At 36.7% G+C, this 27,632-nt stretch overlaps 3 protein-coding genes and 1 pseudogene across 3 annotated transcripts; 2 read left to right on the top strand and 2 right to left on the bottom strand.

The window, feature by feature from the left end:
- Positions 1-231: 231 nt before the first annotated feature.
- Positions 232-5,129, top strand: LOC107538649 (olfactory receptor OR51C1-like). The gene is made up of 3 exons (XM_016214965.2): positions 232-248; positions 1,955-1,975; positions 4,208-5,129. Exons 1-3 carry the CDS (start codon positions 232-234, stop codon positions 5,127-5,129), a joined length of 960 nt encoding a protein of 319 aa, XP_016070451.1.
- A 1,861-nt stretch (positions 5,130-6,990) lies between these two features.
- LOC107538650 (olfactory receptor OR51C1-like) lies at positions 6,991-7,564 on the top strand (annotated as a pseudogene).
- Positions 7,565-11,434: 3,870 nt separating this feature from the next.
- On the bottom strand, positions 11,435-12,385 carry LOC107538651 (olfactory receptor OR51C1-like). Its single transcript, XM_016214966.2, has one exon. The coding sequence runs from the start codon at positions 12,383-12,385 to the stop codon at positions 11,435-11,437; it is 951 nt and encodes a 316-aa protein (XP_016070452.2).
- An 8,058-nt stretch (positions 12,386-20,443) lies between these two features.
- LOC107538653 (olfactory receptor OR51C1-like) lies at positions 20,444-21,388 on the bottom strand. The gene has a single exon (XM_016214967.2). The coding sequence runs from the start codon at positions 21,386-21,388 to the stop codon at positions 20,444-20,446; it is 945 nt and encodes a 314-aa protein (XP_016070453.1).
- Positions 21,389-27,632: the final 6,244 nt, after the last annotated feature.

Raw genomic sequence — 27,632 nt, 5'->3', positions numbered from 1 at the left:
ATGATTCAATTTTATTTTTAATTAAAACATGTAAACACAGAGTCACTGTGTCACTATGTTGATTTTTCTTTGTATGGTTCTTTTCCACTTATCTGAGCATTCAAGTTTCCTGGTGCCAGCTAACTCACCAGGGGCAGACAGGTGAAACACAACAGGTTAGCACAGAAATCCCCCAAGGGTATATTTATCTCAGTTGGGTAAATGGCAACACCAGCATGGTCCCTTATAAAAATGCTCCATTCACAGAGGTAAATGGGTGACCTTCATTTAACTCACTCTAAATAAGGGTAAGAGAAGTTTCTCTTTCCTATCTAAAGGCCAAGGGAACTAGCTGTTCTCAGATCAGAAATAGTACTTGTTTCAGTCTAGAATAAAATGTGGCTGGTGACTTTAAGCTGCATCATGAGTAATTTTACTTAGATAAATCCGAGGAAGACTATTTTGGAAGTTAAGTTAATGACAATAATTCACCTTCTCGTCTGGCATTGCTCTTTCAACATCTATATTTGTATCCTTTCAAATTTTCCACATCTTGAAAGGTAAGACCTTCCCCTTACCCCTGGTTTCTGATCTACAGACCCTCCAAGCTTCTGATTATACTTACTCTCCACTGTTTTGTTTCCTTCCATTGGCCTGATATCTATTAAGAAATTCCAAATCCCTAAGCACTACAAATTGGCAGTCACAAAACAGTCCTGGTGATGTAAAGTTCAGCATAGGGGATATAATCAATAATATTGTAATAACTATGTATGGTGTCAGGTGGGTACTGGAAACATCGGAGGAGGGGGCACTTTGTAAAGTATATGATGGTCTAACCACTATGTTGTACAGCTGGAACTAATAATACAAGATAATATTGAATGTAAACTGTAATAGAAAAATAATATTAAAAAAAGAAATTCCAAATCCCATATAAATGTTTTGTTTTCATATGTTTAGCTAATCATAGGGAAAACTGCACTTCTTATTTATATGTATTTCTTGACACATATAATAACCAAACCCCCAAATCCAATCACTGGCATATCCTCACTATTGTTTAACCTATATTTCTAATTGGTTTACACTTCCTGCAGCACATTTATCCCATTCAGTCTTTTAAGTCTGCAGCAATCTGATTTATTTCCTTTTAATTTTGTCTGAACGCCAGAAGCAGAGTGAAGTGATAATACTTTTAGAGTTAGAAAGACCTGGGTACACACTCTGGCTCCACTATCCACATCGATAGCAACCTTCAATACGTTCTTCACTCTGAACCTAAGTCCTCTCACCTGAAAACTGGGAATGTTAGTCCGAGCCTAATAACAGTGTAGGTAAGTTAAAGTAACAACAACATGTAGAGATATCTAACAAAGAACCTGGCTCAATATTAACTTCTCTTTTCTATAAAACTATTAAAACTATCCTCTCAGTTATCTTCCAACCTTTCACTTAGTTCATATTTCAGTCCAGACCCCACCCATTGAGTCTGCACTGCCTCAGGTCAACATATTCATAGGAAAGAGTCACAGCTTCACCTCCATATAGGTGGTTAACTTTGTGGCATCCCACAAACATTCTTTCTAAATTTAGAAAAATATAATGAAAGACTCTCTCAAATTGTTCTCTAGGGATAAGTAAATCAATTAAGTAAATAAATTTGATTAGTTGAATTCATTAGTTGAATTCATTCATTCTGTCATTCCAGAGAGATTGTGTTGGTGCCCATTGTTTTGTTTATCATTATGTGATAGTAACTGACTTTCCTCTGCAGCAGGATATAACTCCAGACCTTCCTTTATATTAGAGACGACTAGTGATCTAGAAAACGAGGCTTCATATTCTTCTTTCTAAAAGAGTAGAGATGTGTCACCCTTTTCTGGATTACTCATACTTCTCAGAAACTAGATGACATTACAGTCCTGGTCCTCTTTTTCTAAAACCTCAGGCACATATTCCAACTTATGTCCAGTTATATACACCCTAGCATTTTATTGATAGAAACTGAGTTGAGTGAATTGACTGGGAGGTGGAGATCACAAAACAGAGATCACTCCCAGACTATCTGTCCTGCCTGATACCAAGCACATGCTAGCCCACCAGTTCCTGAACCCTCCACTTTGTCCACTTCAGACAACACAGTGATGCTGACAAATCAACCCTGGGCAAGCAGGTGAAGTTGCACATATGTCTTTGTCAAAGCAGAAATTTTAGTTTTTAGAGATGTTTGAGAATGTCCTTGGAGTAGATGAAGAAAGAAAACACTGGAAAATGTCAAAGGAACTAACAAAAACAGCATAGATGTCACGTATCGCTCAATAACCATAGGATATACCAATCTGCTCTACGCTTTTTTAGTACAGTAAGATATACTGCCAATTTCAAATTTAAGAAATTTAGCACAATATCTCATATATACTATATTAACCTGTCTATAAATATCTATTACCTTGAAGATAAAAGGTTATTTTGAGGGTTAAATGCATAAAATAAACAGTACCTAATTATTAAAATAATTAAGAAATTATTGAAGGAATTATTGATTTATATATATATATATATATATATATATATACACACACATACATACATCATATGTACACTAGCAGCAGTAGCTATTATCACTACTAGTAATTTCTGAGAAATTAAATTGCTAATTCAAAGGAAATTGTCTTTAGTGTTGAGTACATAATGATAAAGGGACCTTTTACCTAATCACTTCCCAGTAAGAGTACAGTTTTCTTTTAGTCGTACAATCCTTACTAATCTTTATCATTTAATTGATTAAAAACAATTATTTTAATTAGTATTCCTTTGGTTGATGGTAAAATCAAATATTCTTCCTGTATTACTAGCAGTTCTTCTTTGGGGATTCCATTTTAATGTCTTTTGCCCATTTATTTATTGTCTCTCTTTTTTTTTTTTTTTTTACTGTTTTACAGCAAGCACATTACTCAACTGAATGTTGTATATGCTTTAAATATGTCTCCTAGTTTGTAATTATTCTTTTAATTCTGTGGAATTAAAGGGTTTTTTAAACAATGAAACAATTCTTTGTATTTTATCAAATCAAATATGTCAATCTGTACCTCTGTGGTTTACATCTTTCATGTTATCATTAGAAAATTCTTTCTCACTCAAAGATTGTATAAATATTTACCTGATTTTTTTTTAATCCTCACTCAAAGATATGCTTTCACTGATTTTAGACAGAGAGGAAGGGGGAGAGAGAGAGAGAGAGAGAGAGAGAGAGAGAGAGAGAGAGAGAGAGAGAGAGAGAGAGAGAGAGAGAGAGAGAGAGAGAATCAATGTGAGAGAAAAACATCAATTAGTTGCCTCCTGTATGCACCCCAACCGGGGATCAAACCTGCAAACTAGGTATGTACCCTGACAGGAAATTGAACCTTTTGGTGTATGGGACAATGCTCCAACTAACTAAGCCACCAGGCCAGGGTTTACCTGATTTTAATTTAAATTTTATGTGGTTTATACATGAGTAAATATTTAACCATCAGGAAATAATTTAAATATATATTGTGGTGCATGCTTTATTATATTTTTTCAGATGGAGTTTACCCAACTCCATTTATTCAATAGCTTACTCTATTACTACTAGTTAAGAAGCTTTCTTTATATTTAACTAAATGTTTACCCTGGCCTCTCCCTATACTTTTAATTCTGTCCCAAGGTTGCATTTGTTTCCAAAAAGATACTAAATTATTATAATTATATCTGGAGTGAATTCTCATGTGTATGTAGTCTCTGAAAAGAGATGCTTCCCTGCTAAGTTAAAATGAATTTCCACTTTCAACCTGAGTTTAATAGTTCTAAAATTCCAAGGCAAAATTAGCCAGTTATTTGTGTAGACCAAGTCCTACTCATGGTTAAATAGAATATTTCAGGAAAAGCAAATAAAATATAAATCAAGAACAAAGAAAAGTAATTATGGTAATAAAAGTCAGAAGAATGGTTACTATAGAAGAGGACATTGATGAGGATGAGGCATTAGGAAGTCTCCTGGGTTGGTGGTAATATTTTATTAGTTGATCTTGGAAGTTGTTACATGAGTGTATACAGATGTCAAACTTCATTGAGCTGTACTCTAAAGTTTTGTGTATATCAAACATCAACTAAAATAATTTTAAAATTCCAAATATAGAAAGTCAAGATCTTACAAGAGAATTCTGCTCCTTCAGACCATAATGTCAATCTACCATAACTCCACTTTCCCTACCTTCCTCTTGACTGGAGTCCCTGGACTTGAATGGGCCCATGCCTGGATCTCCATCCCCTTTTGCTGCCTCTATTTAACTGCCCTCTCTGGGAATACCTTGATCCTGTTTGTAGTCCTCACTGAGCCAAGTCTTCATGAGCCCATGTACTATTTCCTCTCCATGTTGTCCACCACTGACATTGGCTTGTGCATCTCTACACTGGTAACAGTACTGGGAATATTCTGGGTCAATGCACGGGAAATCAGCTTCAATGCTTGCTTATCACAGATGTTCTTCATTCACCTCTTCACTTTCATGGAATCCTCAGTGCTCCTGGCTATGGCCTTTGATCGTTTTGTGGCCATTTCTAACCCCTTGAGATATGCCACCATACTAACTCATGCAAGAATCGCACAGATTGGCTTGGCAGTCATTACCAGGGGGACTGTCATTCTGACACCACTAGTCCTACTTCTTACTCGTCTATCATTCTGCCGCAACCACAAGCTCCATCACTCCTACTGCTTCCACCCTGATGTGATGAAGCTCTCATGTTCAGATACGAAGATCAATAGTGCATTTGGACTAACTGCAATTATCTCTACCGCTGGAGTGGACTCCATCTTTATTCTGGTTTCCTATGTCTTGATCATTCGCTCTGTTCTCAACATTGCATCCCCAGAGGAGAGGAAAAAGGCCTTTAGCACCTGCATTTCTCATATCACTGCTGTGGCCATATTCTACATCCCTTTGATCAGCCTGTCTTTTGTTCACAGATTTGGAAAACATGCCCCACCCTTTGTGCCCACACTCATTGCTAATTTATACTTGCTCATTCCACCTGTGATGAATCCCATCATCTATAGTGTGAAAACAAAGCAGATTCAAAAAGCTATGCTCAAACTTCTATGTTCCAAGAGAATTCATATTTAACAATTATTGCTCCCTTAAAAACCCATCTCAAAGTCAATGAAAATTTATCACAAATTAGAGTTATAAACCCATGCAATTTTAGAGTTGTATGGAACTAGAAATTATTCAAATTTAAACATCTTCTACAATACATTACCAAAATACTAATTCAGATTCTCTCTACCTCTCATTTATCCTGTTCCTATAAATGACTAACTGATCTCCCATTTCTATGCTGTTTCTGACCCAAATTATCTGTCATTCATTTTGAATTAACTTTCCAAATATCTAGCTCAAATAAAATTTAAAAGCAAAACAATAAGCATCTCTTCCATGTTTATTTATCATCCAACAACTAAATGAAGCATCAACTCCTGTCTATGATAAAGTCCTCCACAATTTGGGTTCAACTTTCCTTTAAATTTTAATCCACCTCTGTCTCTTTTCACATACTCTGTGGTCTAAGAAAACCAGTCTGCTAACTGCTTCATCATGCAGCTTTCCTAATAGCCAGCTTTACAGTTGATTTTTACTTCAACCTTGACACCAGCTCCTTCACCTTGAAATTCTACTTATGTGTCAAGGCTCATCTTTAAATATATTCTTCATTAAATTGTCATGATTCCTTCAATGATATCTGATTTTTTCTTCTCATAATACACCTTTCATGGTTATTTCTCTGTGTCTATTTTTTCCTTTGTGTATTTTTTACTATATGTTTTATATACATATTAGTAGTAGCAGTATTACTTCCACAAAGCTGTAAATTACCTAAATTTAAAAATGCCTTTATTTTCTTTGATGCTGCTACAATACCTAAAAGAATACCTTTCACATAACAGGTACTCAATGATAGTTGTTGAATTGAACTGAACATAATAGACTATCAAATAGTCCATCTGAATAATTTCAGTGATAAGTCATTCAATTCAATGTTTGGCGTGTATAATAGAAGACATTTTTCTTCTAACTGATCCCAGCTTTTCTGCCTGTATTATCTGGCAATTGATCATAGCTCTGAGTTTCCAAACCATACAGGCAAAGGTCAATTTGGGAATCTGAGATCTCAGTCTCAGGAGCTTATCCCAGTTTGCATGAGGCCCAATTTGACTAAGAATTATTCAAGTCACTTTTTCATGAATAAAATGTTTTCCAGAACTAACTGCCATTATGTAATTATTTTTAAATTTATTTTTATTGTTGAAAGTATTATAGAGTCCCCTTTTTCCCCCACATTGATCCCCTCCACCAGCATCAGCCCCATCCCCAGGCTTTCCCCAGACCAATGTCTGTGTACTTATATTACATATTTTTTAAAATTCTCAGATGTCAAAGACAAAAACTAATGCTCACTCATCCTTTGCTCCTTATCCAATGAATCTGTATTTCCTTTCTTTTATAACACTGAAACATTTCTTCATCTCCACTCTTGGACTTAGTCTTGGACACTAAAATCCCTTAATCCTGTCCCTTTCCCTCCTTCTGTTTTTTTCCATAAAATAATCAGAAAAAAAGACTTTCAAATTAAATTTCAGTTACATGAAAAATAATAAATATGCTCTCATTAATAAAAGATTATATAGGAAAGGCCAATGCTCTCCTCAATTTATTCCTTCAAGGCCAATCTTTCTAACTTCTTCATAGCAAACCACTTTATAAGTTTGATATTTATCTTTCCTTTTTTATTCTTTTATACCCATAGGTATGGGGAATATAAAACTTCAAGCAAAATTTATCAGTTGTATTTCAGACAGTAACAAGAATCATGGGAAGTTCAATGCAGCAAAGGAAAAGAAATAAAAACCGGGGAACAAAAAGGAGAGATAATCTCCAATTTGATTTATCTAACTACAGTTAATAGAAATCACAATAAAATTGCTGAATGTTGTTTTCATATCTCACTCTAGTACATTTTATTTCAACAGAATTATTAGTCCATAGTAATCATGTCACATTTCTTAACATCACTTCCTCTTCTCTGATTTTTTTCCTGACAGGAGTTCCAGGACTAGGAACTGCTCATGCCTGGATCTCCATCCCCTTCTGCTGTTTCTACACAACTGCCCTCTCTGGGAATGGTGTAATCATCACTGAGTCAAGTTTCCATGAACCTATGTACCATTTCTTCTCTGTGTACCGACCTGGGCTTGCGTATGTCAACACTGGTCACTATACTGGGCATAACCTGGCTCAATGCAAGACAGATCTGTTTCCACACCTGTGTTGTCTAGACATTCTTCACTCAGCTCTTTACTGTCATGGAGTCCTCAGTGCTCCTAGCAATGGCTTTTGATCGCTTCATTGCCATTTGTAATCCACCAAGATACATTACCATCTTGTCTGCTTTCAGGATTGTCAAAGTGTGGTTTGCCATTCTTGTCAATGGGACTGTGATCTTAATGCCACTGGCCCTGCTTCTTAAATGACTATCTCTGTGTCCTGTTTTGTTTTCTTAAAGTATACATAAGAAAAAGTTAAGTTTTATTTAATCTTAGATTAAATTAGATTCTGTTGTCTAGAATTCTTACATATAATTTAATTACCATTGATGTATTCTTTCATTTACTGAGTGCCTACTATCGCCAGACATTGCACAACAGGCAGAGTGCCAGAGACAAATAAGATATTGTCATAATTAGTGAAGTGTGTAAATAAGAAAGTAACCAATCAAAATCTGAAGTACTTGTGTGACGCGTTACAGTATATACATATAAGCAGAAGGAGTAATAAGAATATATAAGAAGAATGCATAATCCAACCTAGAGAATCAAGAAACAATCACAATGTGCTGTTTGAGCTATAAAGTTGAGAATTGGAGAGATCAACTTTCAGAATAGCAACAAGAGGAGATCTGCGAACATGCTCCCCAGGGAAACTACTATAAATAGTGAAAATTATATATAGATACAGGTACATCGGTTTAAATTCTCTGGAAGTTGCCCTAAGGGCATGGTGAAAAACCACTTATTTAAGAAAATCTGTTAAACCACTGTAAGAACTGTGGGAGTCACTGTCACTTGAATTGCAGCCAGCTTTCACCCTTCCCTTCCCCCACAGCTCAGCATATTGATAGTCCACTCCAGGTAGGTGTAGTCAAGAACACAGGGCTTCTTTCCCCACTTCCTCACCCCACCCCCACCCCCACCAGCTCTCAGTGTAAGGTCATAGTATCTCAGAAGGGCAGACCACAGTATTTCTCATTCCCCATACCCCATCTCCAACTGTGGAAGCTAAATTCCAGGTGAGTGCAGTCAAAAAGTCAGTGGTTTTCTTCATCCACCCAGCCTCACTCATATGACAGAAGCTCAATTCCAGACATGGCAGTCAAAGAATACTGGGACACCAATCACCTTTTTCCTAGTTCTATCATAATGCAGAGCTGCAAGCTGAAAAGTTGAAAAGACTATATGCTATCTCATCTAGTGTCATGCATGTAAAGCAAGGATTTAGCTCCAAGAGAAGTGAGCCAAGATGAATTAAATTATAAATCAATAACAAAAATTTAGAAATCCACAAATATTTGAAAATTAACCAATACACTCATAAATAATCAATGGTACAAAAAATAAATCACAAAGTGAATTAGAAAATACTTCAAGATGAATGAAAATGTGAGGTGAAATGAAGAGTGCTTATAGGAAAATTTATAGTCATAAATGCCTATATTGAAAAAAGAAATATCTAAAATCAATTACCTAAATTTCCACTTTAAGACACAGAAAGGTGGGGAAGAGCAAACTAAACTTATGTCAAGAAAAAGTAAAAAAATAATAATGATTATATTGGTAGAAATTAGTGAAATAGAGAATTGAAAAAAACAATAGATAAGGTAAACAAAACCAAAAGTTGGTTCTTTGATGACACTGAATTAGTAATTTTAAAACTTCCAAAGAAGAAACACCCAGGTCTAGATACACTCACTAAATCTAGGTCTAGATGGATGGATTCACCAGGTCTAGATGGATGAATTAACTAAACACCTAAAAAATAATAATGTCAATTTTTTATATTACAAACTCTTCCAAAGAAGAGAAGAGAGAACACACTCAAACTTTTTCTATGAAGCCATTTTACCCTGATGTGAAAATCAAACAAAGATAAAACTGGAGAGAATATTAAAACCAATATATCTTGTGAATACAGATGCAAGTCTCCTCAGTGAAATACTAGCAGACAAAGTCCAGCAACACAGAAAAAAGATTACATATTATGTCCCAGTGGGATTCATCTCAGAAGTGCAAGGTTGATTTAACATTGGGGAAAACAATACAATAAAGGACAAAAATCACGTGATCATCTCAATAGATGAATAGAAGCAGGAAAAGCTTTGGACAAAATTCAACATCAATTTATAATAAAAACATTAAAAATTAGGAAGAAAAAGGAATTTTCTCAACTGATAATACATGTCTATGAAAAATCCACAAGTAACATTATATTAAATAATGAAGACTGAATGCTTTCCCCTAATATGATAAACAAAGAAAGGATGTCCACTTTCACCAATTTATTCAATGTATATATATTCTTGCCAGGTCAATTAGAAAAGGCAATGAAATAAAACCTATCCAGACTGTAAAGGAGGAAGTAAAACTATTTCTATCTGCATATGACCTGGGTTTTTACATAAAACATTCTAAGAAAGGTACTAAAAGTTATTAAAACTAATAAATAACTTAAAGTTGCACAATATAAGAGCAATATATAAAATAATCAATTATATTTCTATAAAGCAGCAATGAACAATCAAAAACTAAAATTAAGAAAAAATTCTATTTACCATAACATCAAAAAGAATAAAAATACTTGGAAATATATTTAGCTAAGAAAGTATAAGATTTTCACACTGAGAAGAATGTACAAAAGAAAATACAAAAAATTAAAGAAGTCTTAAGTAAATGGAAAGATATGTCATGTTTATGGATTTGAAGACTCAATATTGTTATCACAGCCATACTCCCCAAATTTATTTATAGATGTAATGTAATCTCTATTAAAAATTAAATTTGTTTCTTTGCATAAATTGACAGCTAGTACCAAAATACATATAGAATTTTAAGACATCTAAAATAATCAAAACCATCTTGGGGAAAAAAGAGAAAAATTGAAGGATTCACACTTAAAGATTTAAAATTTTACTACAAAGCTGCAGTAATTCAGACAATGTGGTACAATGTGGATAGATATAGAAATCAATGGAATAGAATTGAGAGTTCAAAAATAAATCCTCACATTTCTTGTTAATTGATTTTTGACAGGTGCCAAGACATTTCAGTGAGGAAAGAGTAGTGTTTTTAATAAGTGATGCTGCCACCAAAGTGCTCATTAACTAAAAACTAGCTATATACAACATGATAGATTTATACAATGGATTATTATTTGTGAATGAAAAAGGGTGGTGTACTTACACTTACCATAAATGGATGACCCTTGAAAATATTATGCTAATTGAAACAGACAACAGACCACATATTATATCAGTTAATTTATAGAAAATGTCCAAAATAGGCAAGTTTATGGGGACAGAAAGTAGATTAGTAGCTGCCTAGGGCTGGACGGAATGAAAGGTATGAGATATGACAACTCATGGGTACAGAGCTCCATTTGTGGATTATAAAAATGATCTAAAATTTACTGTGACAATAATTGCACAACTCTGTAAATATAGTAAAAAAATTAAACTTTTACTTATTAAATGGCTACATTGTACTATATGTGAATTAAATTATAACAAGACTGTTATATTTTTTTAAAAAGGAAGAATATTGGAGATTACATAAGGAAAGTGGGGAGAGCACACATACCAGAACTACTCTGGCCTTAAAAAAAGAAGAAAATGTTTGGAAAAAAGATAAATTAATAGTAACACCAGAATATAAATACAAATATAATGAGTAATCTATAAATTTGAGGAATTCATGAAATGTAGAACAGAGATAAAATAACATTGATAGACAAAGCTGTAGCCCAAAATAAGTACACAAGAATATTGAAGGGGACTGGAGGCTACTCTAAGGGATAGTCTAAGTTCTGAGTATTAGATTTAAGAACTCAAGTAAAACATCCAATCATTTTACTTCTCTTCCTCTAACCCCAACCTAGCCTTATTTGTACCATATTTTAGGCCACAGAGAAACTTACCTATCTGAAGAAAATAGAGAATTTTAACCCTAAATTTATTTCTGTAGCCCACAGTCTTCTTATTTAAAGGCAAAGTGATTTTTGGGGGGTGCTTTTAGCCCAAGCATTAGACTCAACATTTTAACTGCTGTATGTGGCATTTTACTCATCTATGCAATGACTAGAAATAGAGAATTTAAATCTATCTAGTTCTTTGCTGCACTGGGATGGAGAACTTTCAGCACAGCTTTACGTATCTGCTTGGTCTTTACACTGTAGATGATGGGGTTCATCACAGGGGGGATCAGCAGATATGCATTGGCAATCAGAGTATGTACATAGGGTGGGGCCCGTTTCCCAAATCTGTGAACAAAGGACAGACTGATCAATGGGATGTAGAATACAGCAACAGCCCCAATGTGGGAGATACATGTACCGAAGGCTTTCTTCCTCTCTTCTGGGGATGCAATGCTGAGGACAGTCTTAATGATCAAAACATAAGAAAGGGTAATAAAGACCAAGTCTACCCCAGCAGTGGTGATCAGGGCAGTCAGCCCAACTGCACTATTAATCCTGGTGTCTGTGCAGGAGAGCTTCATCACATCGGGGTGGAAGCAGTAGGAGTGGTGGAGCACGTGGCTGCGGCAGTAGGACAGTCTTTTGAGAAGGGCTACCATGGGTGTCAGTATTAGTGTCCCTCTGATGATGATTGCTACTCCAATCTGTGCTATTTTAAGATCAGTTAAGACAGAGGCATATCTAAGAGGATGAGAAATGGCCACAAAACGATCAAAAGCCATGGCCAACAGCACTGAGGATTCCATGACAGTGAAGAGTTGAATGAAAAACATCTGTGACAAGCAGGCATTAAAGCTGATCTTCCTGGCATTGAACCAGAATAGACCCAACATGGTGACTAGGGTGGATATGGACAAGCCGAGGTCCGTGGTGGACAGCATGGACAGGAAATAATACATGGGTTCGTGGAGGCTGGGCTGAGTGGCAATGGCAAAGAGAATCAGGCTGTTTCCTGAGAGGGCGGTTATGTAGAGAAAGCAGAAGGGAATGGAGATCCAGATGTGGAAGGCTTCCAGCCCAGGAACACCAGTTAGCAGGAAAGTGATGGAGGAAGATGTGGTGTTCTGGAGGTTGGACATGCTGAACTCAGACTGCATAATCTTGATCTGAGTACACTGCAATGATAAATTATATTATTTTATAGTGCAGTCAACTTGAAATAAATTATTTCACCAGGCAAACATTTATAAAAGACAATATCTATGTTATATATATATAGCTCATAAAGAGTGGTTAAAAAAAGAAAACTAAGACCACATCTAATCAAGGAGCAGAAAATAGGAAATGAACAATGATATAAGGATACAGAATTTGTACACAAACAAACCTAACAGTGGCCCATTTTATTTAAATTCGCATGTCTGCTCAGGGATATTGTACCCATTAAATTTCCTTACTTCATTTGGTAGGCAATCAATAAATATTTGTTGAAATACGTCTTACAGGGTTTTATGAAATTTTAGATGAACAGCAAACAGTACATGCCGCAATTCAATTTAGTCAATAAAGTAAGTTAACTTCCAGTGACTCAAAAACAAATCTCTCATCACCTGGGTACTTTCTGTCAATCAGGTTGATTGTATCTCATCATAATAAAGAGCTAACATTTGTTGAGCCCCTCCTATCTCTTAGTAGTTGTGATAATATCCAGTATGAACATACATCTTACTTGCAACAACAAAACTTGAACTGTGCCTAATTAACTTTCATACCACATAACAAGTATAAGCAATCAAGACAATTGCAAACAGAACTGTTTGGAGAATCTCAAAAGGTAGTATTATGGATATTTTGGTGTTATGAATCTTTATTTGGCATCCCAAATCAGTTTTTTAGGATTACATATCCTAAATTCTGATGGGATCAAGCATGGACTGATATATTTATTGGTTGAGTAGCCCACAGGATATGTTATTAAACAGTGTGTGTCTGGGATTCTCTACCTCTAAAGTAATAATAATATACATACCACATAGAATTCTTGTGAGGATTAAATTAGTTGATGTATGTGAAAACTTGGCTATCTCGCTATGATGTAAAAGATCACCAAATATTATCTGTCATTGCTTTAAAAAAATTAAAGTTAAACATTATGCAATCAATTCTTTCACTTCCATTTCCACTTTTATTTGCATACCCTTTATATTTATCCATATGCCTTATCATCCCATAGCTGAGAGAAAAGATGGAAATGTTCTCTCACTTACTCAGGCAGTGTCTCCTGGTTAATATCTCCTTTATGTTGTCCCTTCTTCCTCCACAGATATACTTTCTCAAACTTTCTTAACTCTTTCTTTATTCAGAGGAACACCTGCTCCTTTCAGAAGACAACACTACCATCTGGCTTCCCAACCAATTTTGGAATTACTTTAGTTTAACATTAAATTACTGAATGTATGCTGCAATCCACACAATAGAGATATGGAACCAAATTAAACATGGTGCCTGCCCCTGAGGATATTTATCAAAGGACTGGATAGTGAGAAAAACTAACGTGTAGACAAACAAGTAAAATGCAGTATGATATGCACAATAAAGGGTTTGTGTTTACAAAGGTTGCATATATGAAAAAGTTGCATAGGGAAAGGTCAAGAAAGGCTTCCTTGAGAACATGAAGACAACTTGTGCAAGGGCTGATAGGCAAAAATCACCACGAAGATATTCTAAGCATGTCCAAGGTATGTACACTTTGGTATTCTAGAATGCCACTATAGGCTGAGGTACAAAGTGCTAAAAGGTCTCATTTGAAAGTAACAAAGATCCAGTGTGGAACTACCTTTAAGGTGGTAAGAAATGTGGAAATTCTCTAAACACTGAGAAAAGAATGAATGCATAGATCTCTTTCTGCTTCAGCAAGTAACTGCAAACTTTTTTCTTTAATTTGTATTTCCTTTCATTTGTAACATTAGCAGTTTGCAAATATGCCAGCTTCTTTTTCAACCTAAACACAATGTAAAACAAACAAACAAAAACACACAATCACAAAAACAACAGTCCTCTTTATTAACCCTGCTCCCTATAGCATGAATGTCCTTCTCTTAGCCAACAACCTGTTGAATATTTGTTTATCCTCACTTACCTCTTTAATGGTTCACACCTACAGTTGAAATCTCCCTTCTTTTCAGACTGAAACATACTCTGCTGCACTAGTTCACTGTTGCTGCATAAAAACTAGCACAAATCCCTGGCTTAAAACAAGGTGCATTCATTATCTCACATTTTGGTAAGTGAGACATCTGAGCACAACCTAAGTAGGAGTTCTGCTCAGGATCTCACAAGGTTCCCATCTGAAGTGCAGGGTCTTCACCCAGACTCATTCACATCGGTGGCAGAGCTGGTGTAGGACTGAGGTCTCTGTTTCCTTGCTGATGTGGGCTGGGGTAGCTCTTAGCTCCTAGCCATGTGAACCTGTCGCAACATGATATTTTGCATCTTCTAATCCAGCAGAGGAATCTCTCTGCTGCTTCTTGTCTCTTTTAAAGTTTCAGATGATTAGGTCAGTATGATTCAGCATAATCTTTTTTATTAACTCAAAGTCAAATAATCAGGGACCTCATATACATCTGTAACTTCCCTTTGCCATGCAATGTAACATAATCACAGATGTGATGCCCCATCACATTCATAGGTCCACTCACACTCAAGGGGTGGGCGTTATACTGGACAAGGAACCTTGAGGGCTCTTTTAAAATTCTCCCTACACAACTGTCTAGGTCACCCAATCTCCAAACTTAAATAGATTCAAATCTTGCATGGCCTTTGATTGACCATTCTTATCGGCCCATTCCATCACCCATCACCTACATTTTATGTAAAACTCTCATTGATTTTTGCAGGAACTACAGCAATATTCTCATAAGTAATTTCCCTGTCCTGAGTTGCAAGTGTTTCAAAATTCTTCATATTGATGTGAAGGTAATCTCAACCATCTTCACACCAGTCCTCATACAGAGCTCTTTATTTCCTTCAGCAAAAAGCTAAAATTCTTTATCTCTTTACTAGAGCAGTCAAGGGTCTTCCCAATCTCACCAAAACCTACTCTTACTGCTACCTAACCTCTTCCCAACTCCATATAGTCAACCTGGGCTTTTCCTACTCCACTAAACTACCAAATGTAGCAGGTTCTTTCACACTGCTGTGCTTTGCTTCACACATTTCCCACTCTTCTTTGAATGAGCCTAAATTCTAAATTCTAAAGACACTATTTGCTCCTTTGGTTCATTTATAAATTCAACATTAATTTACTTAACTATGGAAGCATTTTGTGGCATCGCCTTTTCTATGCCAAGTCAGAAGGAAGTGTTCCTTCTTTTGGAGTCCCATTCTTTTTCATTGATACATCTGAAATAGTAGTTGTTCCATTGTGTGATCATCGTTTTTTAAAAATATGTCTCTTCCACTAATATATGCTACTGGCAGGTAGATAATTGCTCATCTGTCATTATATTCCCAATACCTTTGCACCGTATTGTGCAGTGTGAAAAGAAACAAGATACTTTTGACACAATTTAAATCCAAGACTTGTAAACTGACCAAGGACTTTGGAATTACATCTGGATCACAACGCTTTCCAGCTTTGACCATTTAATTCATGTCATGTAGCCTGAAATTACACATGTGAGTATTGGAAAAAATCTCACTAAACTTTCTTTCATTCTCACAAAATGAGTACTCTGTGTGGTGTGTGTGTGTGTGTGTGTGTGTGTGTGTGTGTGTGTGTGTGTGTGTGTGTTGGGTTTCACTGATGGAAGATTCTGTCTTAGTATCAAACTTTTATGTGCTTCACTTTATTTTTGATAATTATTCTCTTCTTACATAAAGATAATATTCCAGTCCCACTGTAGGAGCATGCTGCAGGCTCTATGCAGGCTCTTCTGAGTTACCTCTCTCTCCTGAATATAGAGTCACTAATATGGTTTTAGGATCAGGCAAATCTAGGTTCAACTAGCTGAGGTTCTCCAAATAAGCACTTTAAATTATTAGATTCTACTTCTGTGAAATTGGTAGCTTTACCAAAAGCATTAATGTGTAAGGATTAAATGAGATAGCATTTATAAAGCATTTAATCTGCTAACTAGTACATGGGAGGCATTTAATAATGGTAAATGTGGATGAGTGTGAGGATGATGGTGGTGGTGGATAGGGGCAGTAATGTCAGTTGCCCTTAGCTGATGGTTTTGAAATGTGACGCAACTAACCCAAAAACACAGTTGCAAGAGCAGGCTAACAACCTGTTCTAATCATCAAGACATAGGGTCCATAGATCAAAGGAACCCAATCAGTTAGACTATAGTGTCCCCAAATATAGATTTCAGGAAAAAGCTTTCTACAGTTTTCCTTAGGCATCCATGAGAGCTCATTGCAGTTAATAAATGTTCTTCAGTCTTAAAGGAAACTAGTATGTTGAAAGCTGATGTTTTCCCTGAATGCAGCAGTTTTACTTACACAGTATGGCAACGTGGTCTTCCCTGCCCTGTTTGCCAGGAAGTGCCTCGGGAGCTGGGTGGGTGTTTTATTGAGAGATAGATGGCATATATAAGGAGCCATGACTCAGGATGCATGAAATCTCTTAATCAGAAAACTCCTGGGAAATAGTAGGACTATTCTAATGCAGGAATCTCTGTTCTCAGAGCTTGGGAGCAAGAATAACTTTCCTTTTATTTTTTTCTTTTCATTTTCACTGCAGCCCATTCTCTTTCCTTTGCTGAGTGTGTGTGTGTGTGTGTGTGTGTGTGTGTTCTCATACTGCCTGAGAATGCTGCTTAAGATTTTTTTTTAATTAGCAAAAAAATCTTCATGTAGAGGATTATAAAACAAAATTTAAAAACTTTAAAGTACATTAAAATTAACACAGTATCAATTTTATTTTATTTTATTTTTACAATTTCCAGCTACTAAAGAACTTACTATTTTTTGTAAATGGATGAATATGTTTAAGAGTGAAGTAATAGTTTTTTTTTTTAAATATCAATATTTACAGGACAGCAGAAAGTACATACTTTGGCAACTCTTACTTCCCATGAAAACTTTTAGATGTCAACTTAAAAGTGGGACAAGATACATGGTTTTTGAAAATACTTTAAGGAAGTACATGGCTTTATAACACTGTTTGTCCAGGTGAGGCTGGGGAACTGCCTGTAGTACAATCACCTGGGGAGGGAGGATGGCTGCTTTTTAGAAAAATGCAGATTCCTGGGCCCCATCCAGGTTGAGTTATTTAGGTTTGGGTTGGACTCCAAGTAGGCCAATTTTCAACATGCATCCCAACTGGTTGTCATGCAAACCAACATTTAAGAAACACTACTTAAAAAAACAAAACTAGTATTTTACAGTATTTCAGCCCAGGCTGAAGAGGAAAGCACCTCATCTCCATTTTGGGGTTGAGGATTGACCTGAAACAAGCCAAGAAGAATCAGAGCTCCCCAAGCAGCAGCATCCATGGGGAGGCCTGGAGCCAGGACACAGTGGTGGGAAGACCTAGGGTGGCCAGAGAACTGTGGTGGCATCTGGGGAGATGAGGTCGAGGCCTCTTCCAGACACTGATGTGAGACCGTCCTTGAACTAGCCTGAGGGGAGGCAGCTATCTCACGGAGTAAAGCATGCTCTAACAGAAAGTGGGTGCCCAGAGCATACTTTGGGAAGTGTGGGCACACTGTGAGAGAATGGCAGAGGGACTTGCCACTGAAATGCCCTTGGGATTCTCTGACAACACTATGGGGACAGGCGAGGCATTTGTTCCCTTTTGGAAATGGACGGTATCAATTTTAGATATAGGAAAATTCAAAATAAAAAATGTTAAATATTCCCCCATTTAATTTTTATTTTTGTTGCTGTTAAGACTTTATTTTTTAGAGCAGTTTTTAGCACCATTCCCTCTCAGACAGTACATTTGTTGCAGCTGATGAACCTGTATTGATACATCATTATCATGCAAAGTCCGTAGGTCACCTAAGAGTTTCCTTTGCTTAAATGCTGTGATTCATGAAGCACCCCTGAGTTTTCTTGTACTGAAACTACTGAACCAATATAAATAACTATTTTTGGAAAGATATATTTAAATGTGTCTTTCCTCCCTCTGAGAATTATTTTCTATAACCAGACCACCAGGAACATATAAATAGACAGCTCCGGGTACAAAGTTTCATATCCATTGCTATCACAACAACATGCACTGGATCTCATTAGTTCTTTTTTAAGTTGGACAAACTAATACTAAGATTAGAAAACTTAGGTTCAGAGGAATCATGTTCTCACATTCACCCAAGCTGATGGCAGATTCATGAATTGAATTTTCTTCTTTCTGACTCCAAATGTCATGGGTGTTTTTGGTTTTTTGTTTTTGTTTTTACCAATCCTTACTTTAAAAGAGCTTAATTTTTTAAAAATTGTGGAATGAATGAATATATGCTCATGACTGCCCTCTATATTTGTAATAACTATTTTAAACATTGCAGCAACTATTTTTAAATTGACATAATAAATGAATCTTTTGAATATATACTACCGAGCTTACCATTTTCTGAACTGCTGATTTTATGGACTATCTGAAGATTATACAGTCCCTGATGTATTCAGAAAAGATGTCAATGCACTAAACACTGACCTCATGCAAAGAAGAATTTATAGATCTGGAAAGGGAGGTCATTTAATCCTATCATAGGCTCTTTGAAGAATCTTCCCAGGAAGCCACAACTTACACATTTCCCTCTCACATCCCTCTCTCTCTCTTTCTCTCTCTCCTTTCCCCTCTCTCTAAAAGTCAATAAGCATGTCCTTGGGTGAGGGTTAGAAAAAAAGAAACAGACATAAAACTGGGTGATTACAACAGGTCATGTTTATGATGAGAGCAGAGAAGAGCATGTATTCATCCTGCAGGAAGGTCAGCCCAGGTCAGTCAGGAGACCAGAGTGCACAGAGCATAGAAAGGATGAAGGTGACTAATAACATATTCAGTACATTGGAACCCTGGGTTCGGGTGGGAGAGCAAGTGATGAAGCTAACCAGGGAGGCAGGATCCACGTCCTGAAAGCATTCGAATCTAAATAACATAATGGAAATAGTCAGCTAAGAATTCAGTCTTTCTCCTTTCTTAGAAAAACAGATTTCTACAGCTTTTTTTGAAGTAACTGAGGAAGTCAGGCACCTTATTTGAAGCTCCATAATATATCACAGTTCCTTGCTTGATGGCAATATCAACCCAGGGAATCAAAATTTCCCTCTAAGCTATAGTATATTCATTATACAGAACTGTCAAATTAGGAAATATTCTTAAACAGAATTTCATTGTTCTCAAAAGATCTGGGCAGACACTCTATCATCTACTCTTCCAAATTCTACATCAAATTAACCAGATTTAACAGTATCGACTCAGACAGCTTTGAATGAGCTTTGTTTCAAAATGTTTACTAAAAAAAAAAAAAAAAAAAAAAATGTGAAAACCAATAGATCTCTGACAGTTGGTTTTTCTTTTTTGTAATGCAAATACATGACTTAAGCTTTGATTACCAAGGTATTCAGTTCAGAAATGGCTATCTGAGGAAAACATACACACACACACACACACACACACACACACACACCATTGCCAGCCACAAAACTAGATAAATAACCAGGCTGTCTCCCTAAAGAGACCTAAAGGACTGCCTCTGAATTAGGAAAGTACCTTTTCTACTCACATTTATTCTCACATTTATTCTTGTTTATTGTACTTATTCATGTTGCTCAGCCATGAATAATCTATTTTGGAGAAATAATAATCATTACCAATTAACTGTAAGAATTACTGAAACCTAGACTTTCCTACTGATCTAAGTTATATCATATATCCTTTGAATAATTACATACTCTAGAGGTGGTGAAACTATCTAGACCCCAAAGCATGATGTCGTTCACCCAGGTTTGTAGACATATTTTAGCCACAGCCTTACATTGTGCCCAGTGAAGTATTTGTGGAAGCACCAGAAATACACAAGACACAGTCTCTGCTCTCAAAGGATTTACTGTATAAGTAGTAAGTTACTAGTTCATCAGAATAGAGTGAAAGCATGTATAAACATGCCTTTTCAAGGTACAGTTGTAACACACTGGTGGATGATAAAATATGAGTTAGAGAAGACTTTCTATATTCTGAAAATTTCCTAAATTAGCTTAGAAAGAAATATTTTGAACACAGCCTTGCGAATTTGCTTGGTCTTTACACTGTAGATTATGGGATTCATTACAGGAGGGACAAGCAGATAAACATTGGCAATGAGAGTGTGCACAAGGGGAGAGGCGTGTTTCCCAAATCTATGCACCAGTGACAAACTGATCATGGGGATGTAGAAAATGGCAACAGCACTTATATGTGAGACACAGGTTCCAAAGGCCTTTTTCCGCTCCTCCGGGGAGGCAATGCTGAGTACAGAATGGATGATCAGAACATAGGAGAGGAGTATCAAGACGGAGTCCAAGCCAGCAGTAGAGACAACAATGGTCAGGCCGAATGCACTGTTGATCTTGGTGTCTGTGCATGAAAGCTTCATCACATCTGGGTGGAAACAATATGAATGGTGCAGAACATGACTATGGCAGAAGGACAGGCGCTTAAGGAGCAGGAGTAAAGGCACTAGAGCCGTTGTTCCCCTAATAACTATTGCAAAGCCCACTTTGATGATTCTTGAATTGGTTAAGATTGTGGCATATCTCAGTGGGTTACAGATGGCAATGAAGCGGTCAAAGGCCATCGCCAGGAGTACTGAGGACTCCATGAAAGTGAAACCGTGGATAAAGAACATTTGGCCAATGCAGGCATCAAAGCTGATTTCTCGAGCATTAAACCAGAAAATACCCAGCATGGTAACCAATGTGGAAAGGCACAGCCCTAGGTCCGTGAAGGATAGCATGGAGAGGAAATAGTACATGGGTTCGTGAAGACTCAACTCAGTGATGATGACAAACAAGATCATGCCATTCCCAGAGATGGCAATGGCATAGAGACAACAGAATGGGATGGAGATCCAGGCATGGTAAGGTTCAAAACCAGGGATGCCAGTAAGGAAGAAAACTGCAGGGTGGAAGATGCTCTGATTGAAGGATGGCATGATGCGTGAAGGAAGCAGATTTCCCTAGGGAAAGAAAAGCATATCCTATAAAAACAGGCAAGAAAATATTTTACACTCTTCTACATATCATATAATTTAGGATCACTAGTGAACCTTGTCCTGTTCTTCAGTCGAGGTGCAAACCCAGTTATTCTTTCCTTAGATTTGGAGTTGGTTTTGGGTGAACTAGAGAGACAGAGTACTAAGCTGTATGAAGACACATGGGTTTTAGCAAGACTCCCACATATGATATCTAGGCTTCAGTATGTTTCCATATATGTATAAAATAGGAGGCCAGATAGATAATGGTAACATATTTTTCTGTTTTGCAATTCTATGTTCATGGGTAGATAGGATATTTCTGGGCAACCACAGAACAACACAAAAGGCAATTCATCCTGCTTTTCTTCACTTCTCAGTTTCCAAGGCAAAACTCCTTAAGAGGACATTAAGATTTAGAAGTCCTTGTGTACCAAATGAAAATAAGATAATAAAGATAATATTGCCCAGCCAGGCATGGCTCAGCGGTTGAGCATTGACCTAGGATCCAGGCGATCAGGGTTCAATTCCCAGTCAGGGCACATGCCCGGGTTGCGGGCTGCAGCCGATCAATGACTCTCTTGTCGTTGATGTTTCTATCTCTCTCTCTCCCTCTCCTTTCCTCTCTCTGAAATCAATAAAGATATATTTAAAAAAAAAAAAAAAGATAATGTTAAATATTCATCAGAAAATTCAATCACAAAAATACTTCTTTCTGATTGAACAAATACAAAATAGCTATTGGTAAAAACTAAATACTGGGAAAGAAACAATTAAAATTGTGCAAATAGCCTTAGCTGGTTTTGCTGAGTGGTTAGAGCGTCGGCCCATGGACTGAAGGGTCCTGGGTTTGATTCCGGCTAAGGGCATATACCTCAGTTGCAGGCTCGATCCCCAGTCCTTGTCAGTGCACAAGCGGGAGGCAGCCGATAGATGTGTCTCTCTCACATCTGTTTCTATCTCCCTTTCTCTCTCCCCCTTCCACTCTCTCTGAAAAGCAATGGAAAAACCATCCTTTGATGAGGATTTTATAAGATAATAAAATAAATAAAATTGTGTAAATAGATCATAGTGAGTGATAGATATTAAAATGTTTATACAGGTAGTAGCTGTGAACTTGATATTATTTAAGTAAAATTCTCCTTGAAGACAGATAGCCTAAAGGTAAGCTTAGAAAGAACAATGAAACTCATTGGAAGCTCTCAGATATCAATTGGAGAAGATATCTTAATGTTCCATTTTTGCCAAAGGGCATTGAAAATATATTGGGGCAGGGAATTCCCTAAGAAGCCATCACTGATGGGGGATTCATCTCTATTTAGATGAAGGATGATGACTGCAAACCATTTCCTCTGTTTGAGAATATGAACATGGCATTCACCCAGATCAAGAAATCTATAGGATCAAAGAAGTTCCTCTGTATTGATTCTTGTACTAACTTTTCTGACACACTATTTTTATCTACAGAAAGAATGCTTGGTTTTTAAAGTCTGTGTTCCTCTTTCAATCATTGATGTATGCATTCTCTCAACAAATGTATGTATATACCTACCGAGTGGCAGTGTGTACAATGGGCAGAATTAGAATTTGACCTGGTACTCCAAGAAGGTTGCTACACGACTCTGGGAAAGAAAATATCTGAGTGTAAGTTAACTTGGTGAGTGTTTTTCCAACCCCTCAATGAACAGGAGGTCACTTCAACTTTAGTGAGAATAATTGGTTACAGGAGATGTTACCAAGAAGGTATTTCTCTAGGTATCTGAAGAAAGAAAAGAAAAATGTTCAATACAGAAAGCCTCTTGAGGACTTACTAAAAATTTAATGGCTGGAAAGCTTGACTTGAGACAAGGCAAAACAAAAATATAATCCAGGGGTTTGGAGTGAGCACTTGGACATCAATTGGAAGACAAGCCTCACTTTTTCACCTGTGACATACATGCCAGAAACCCTGTGACAACCTCCGGAGACTGGTGTCTGAACTGAAGTCACAGGAGTGGTAAAAATATCTTGGCATAATAAAACCTAAGGGAAAGGAAGTCTGGGGAAACAGCCCTGGGAAATAGCAGTATTTAAGGAAAAGACAAAAGAAGTATCTACTATTAAGACTGCAGACGCATAGCCGCTATTGTGAAAATGACCCCCAGAAACATGGAAGGACCTCATCAGTTTTTCCCAGACCTGCAACCTCAGAGCCAGGAAAAATGCCTGGCACAATGGTATCTAGGAGTATCTGTTGAATAAATGAATGAATTGCATCTAATCATAGTTATAGACACTGTACACTGAATATTAGTCACATATTGTGATTCCTGATATACGACTCTCTCAAATTAGATGTAAAGGTCTTGTAACCATATCGACATATATTAAAAGAGAAGATCACAAACGAACAGTATTCTTATTAATCTGGTATTTATCCTTGATACTAAGATGTTGCTCAAATTTAGACATGGTGAAAAAAACAGTTTTTTACTAGATGAAGTGTTAAGGACCTTTAAAGCATATCTTCTTTATTTTAAAGATGAGGAAGCAGGCTCTTTCTATTATAGCAAATAAATTAAGAGACCCCAGTGGATTATCTAAATGTCCAAGCTAGCCTCCTCTATAATAACAATAGTGATAAGGTATTAAATACCCCCTATGTGCCCAACAATTTTCTTAATTATATCTCTTGTGGAATTCTTCTGCATGATTCTCATGGAATTATTTTTCAATTCAACTTATAAAATCAAAGGAACATAGTAGGGCTATTCCAATGCAGGGAACTCTATTAGTGAAGTTTGTGGGCAAGAATAGCTTTAAATGTTTTTTTCTCTCCCAAAGAGAATTATTCCAGGGCTATGGCTTGAATATACTTTAACCAGGCCGCCAAGAATATATAAATAGACTGCCTCAACTACAAAGCTTCATACCCATCACTATCACAGCAACAAGCACTGGGTATTATTAGCTACTTTTACAGATGAGAAAACTGAGGCTAAGATTAGAAAACCAGGGCTCAGAGGAATCATGTTACTTTCTTCTCTCTGTCTTCAAACTGCATGCTTTGCCATTCTTATTTTAAAACAACTGAAACTTTTTTTAAAATGTGGAATGAACACATGTTCATGGCTTCATGACTGCAGTGTATATTTTAATGACTATTTTGAACAATACAGAAATTGTTTTTAAATGGATATAATACATTAATACATATAATATGTGAATGTGTTGAATATATACTACTGAGGTTACTAATTTCCTCTAAGCTGTTGGTTTTATAAACTATCTGAAGATTTTATAGTCGTTAATGTATTCAAAAAAGATTTGAATGAGCTAAAATACTGACCTCATGCCAAGAAGAATTCTTGGGTCTGGAAAGGAAGTTCGCTTGACCCTGTCCCTGCTCTTGGATGAGTCATCTCAGACATTACCAGAGAGTCTTTTTAAAGCCAAAAAGGAAACTGCCAAGGCTGGGGAATCAGTCTTGCGCCCCTTAAACCATCTTCAAAGATATTCTCTTGCCGGGAGAACTCGGAGAGTTCTCAGGAATGGAAAGCTATCAGATTTGAGAAAGAGAACCTTTTATAAAGAGCCCCGAAGCTGCCTGGTGAGAGAGATTTGCCCAGAAGAAACACAAATTCCTAGGAGAGAACTCTATACAGCTGTGTCCTGCTAACCTTTGTGCCCCAAGCAACAGGCTCTGTAAGGGCAACTTCTTTTCGGTCTAACTGCATTCTTATTTCCCTAAGGGAGAGTCCTGGAGATGAACTATAATTCCAGTTCTCTTCAAGAGCAATTTGACCTCCGAATAGCTGTAAATCAAAGCGTTGCATAGTACAAAAGTAAGAGATAAGTAGTGTTAATGAATCTCCCATGAGTTTGTTCCCCAGTCATTTGCCAGTAGTGCAGAAATCATAAGACATAGAACCCATATAGCAGGGAGTTGCTGAGTAACTATATTCCCTGAGGCTAGTGCAAAACTATGCGGTTCAGAGCCCAAGACTTTTTCTGGGCATTATGAATAACTTGTTAATAACTTGTGCACAGACATAAGAAATGATCATTTAAAAGGAAACGTCAAGCATGTAAAAAATGCTCCACATTATATGTCATTAGGGAAATGCAAATAAAAACAACAATGAGATACCACTACACACCTGACCAGATCCAGAACACTGACAGCACCAAATGCTGGTGAGAATGTGGAGAACAGGAACTCTCATACATTGCTGGTGGGAATGCAAAATGGCACAACCACTTTGGGAGAGAGTTTGGTGGTTTCTTACAAAACTCAACTTACTCTTACCATACAATCCAGCAATTCACTCCTTAGCATGTACCCAATGAGTTGAAAACTATATCTACACAAAAATTGCACATGGATGTTTATAGCAGCATTATTCATAAATGCCAAAACTTGAAAGCAACCAATATATCTTTCAGTTAGATAATGGAACAATAAACTATTATATGTCACGACAATGAAGTATTTCCTGCTCTAAAAAGAAATTAGCTATCTTTTTTATTTTTTACTTTTTATTGTTGACACTATAAAAAAAGAAATTAGCTACCAACCATGAAATGACCTAAATGCATGTTGCTAAGTGAAAGAAGCCAGTCAGAAAAGGCAAAATACCATATAATTCCAATTATATGACTTTCTTCAAAAGGCAAAACTATGCAGAGAATAAAAAGATCAGTGGTTGCTAGGGGCTGGGGATAGGTAAGAATTAATAAATGAAGCACTGAGGATTTCTTAAGGCAGTGAAAACACTCTGTATGATACTCTAATGGTGGGTATATGTTATTATACACTTGTCCATAATCATGTAATGCACAAGATCAAGAGTGAACCCTAATGTAAACTATGGACTTTGAGTGATGATGATGCACTAGTGTAGATTCATCAGTTGTAACAAATGAACCAGTCTTGTGGGGGATGTTGACAATGGAAGAGGCTGTGCATTGTGCATGTTTGGGGGCAGGTGATATATGGTCAATCTGTGTACCTTCCACTCAATTTTCTCTGAACCTAAACGTCTCTAAAGAACTGTTTATTTAAAAAAAAAAAAAAAAGCAATTAAAGAAGACTACAAAACTTTGTGAGTCTCTTGTGTGTCCCTTGCAAGCTTACCAAGGCACTAGGCTGCTCAGATAACTGGCTTAACACTAAAACCAGTAAATCTGCCTCTGTGGTGGAGACATTAACCATGTTAGACAGATAGTTCCTGTTAAAACTATGGAAACTCATAAATAGCTTTTAGCCTTTGTCTATTAATACAGCCTTTCCATGTAGCAGAACTTTGCAAGGCAACTCAAATCTTGGCACAGCTTTTTATGCCAAGAAGCATGTTTAATTAGTTATTACTCTTAAAATTTAGCAACACTCTCAGTTCACCACTAACTGTCAAAGGCTGTGGACCAGCATGTGCCAGTGCTGTACCAGTATGTTCACCAGGTCCATGTGCTTGCACCAAGCTCTGGCACAGAATGTACGTGATACTCCTGTAGTAACTGTTGTTCTGGGGGAAAAGTCACATTCTTTCAACCAAAGTAAAAATAAATGTAATTGTCTCCAAGTCATTTCTGAGACTAATGAGAAATTGGTCACTGCTCTAGAATTTGCCCAACCTGCTAGAGAAACAGTTTCCAAAGTTCTCAAAAAGTTCATTGTAAGGAGACAAAACAGAACAAAACTTCATATGCCAAATATGAACTTACACAAGTGACAGTTAGCATGCATGTGTGCAGTAGGGTTTAGAGTGACTTGTACTGGAATTAGCAGTAGAAGAATGGATGTGTAAAGATTCTCTAAGGAATGGGTTTTAAAAACTGAAATGGTCTCCAAATAGCCCAAGCTTTGAATATCTGTTGTGCCACTTATTAACTGAGAGACCTAAATAATTGCTTAAACCCTTTAATCCTTGGTAACAGCATAAATCATAATAATAATGGCTTCTTCTATCAAATTTATTATCTTCCAGTTGTGTAGGTCAGAAGTCTGAAATGAGTCTCACCGACCTAAACTTAAGGCATCAGCAGGATTACATTCCTTTCTGTAGGGTCTCGGAGAGAATCAGAACCCTTGTGTTTTTTCCTTCTAGAGGGTGCCCACATTCCTTGGCTCATGGCCTCCTCCTGTCATCTTCAAAGCCAATAATAAGTTCTTCTCATGCTGCCATATTTCTAGTTATCCACTTTTAAACACTCATGTGCTTAGATT

The sequence above is a fragment of the Miniopterus natalensis genome, chromosome 11, assembly GCF_054644295.1.
Source record: "Miniopterus natalensis isolate mMinNat1 chromosome 11, mMinNat1.hap1, whole genome shotgun sequence".
In the NCBI taxonomy this organism is placed as follows: domain Eukaryota; kingdom Metazoa; phylum Chordata; class Mammalia; order Chiroptera; family Miniopteridae; genus Miniopterus; species Miniopterus natalensis.
The sequence above is the reverse complement of the archived record's forward strand: the minus strand, read 5'-3'. Positions and strand labels throughout refer to the sequence as shown.

Bases quoted from the DNA above. Each gene is read 5' to 3' on its own strand.
- LOC107538649 (XM_016214965.2), top strand. The intron at 1,976-4,207 runs ATTGATAGAAAC...CCATAACTCCAC, and splicing joins TATATACACCCTAGCATTTT to TTTCCCTACCTTCCTCTTGA.
- LOC107538651 (XM_016214966.2), bottom strand. From the start codon at position 12,385: ATGTCCAACCTCCAGAACACCACATCTTCCTCCATCACTTTCCTGCTA.
- LOC107538653 (XM_016214967.2), bottom strand. From the start codon at position 21,388: ATGCCATCCTTCAATCAGAGCATCTTCCACCCTGCAGTTTTCTTCCTT.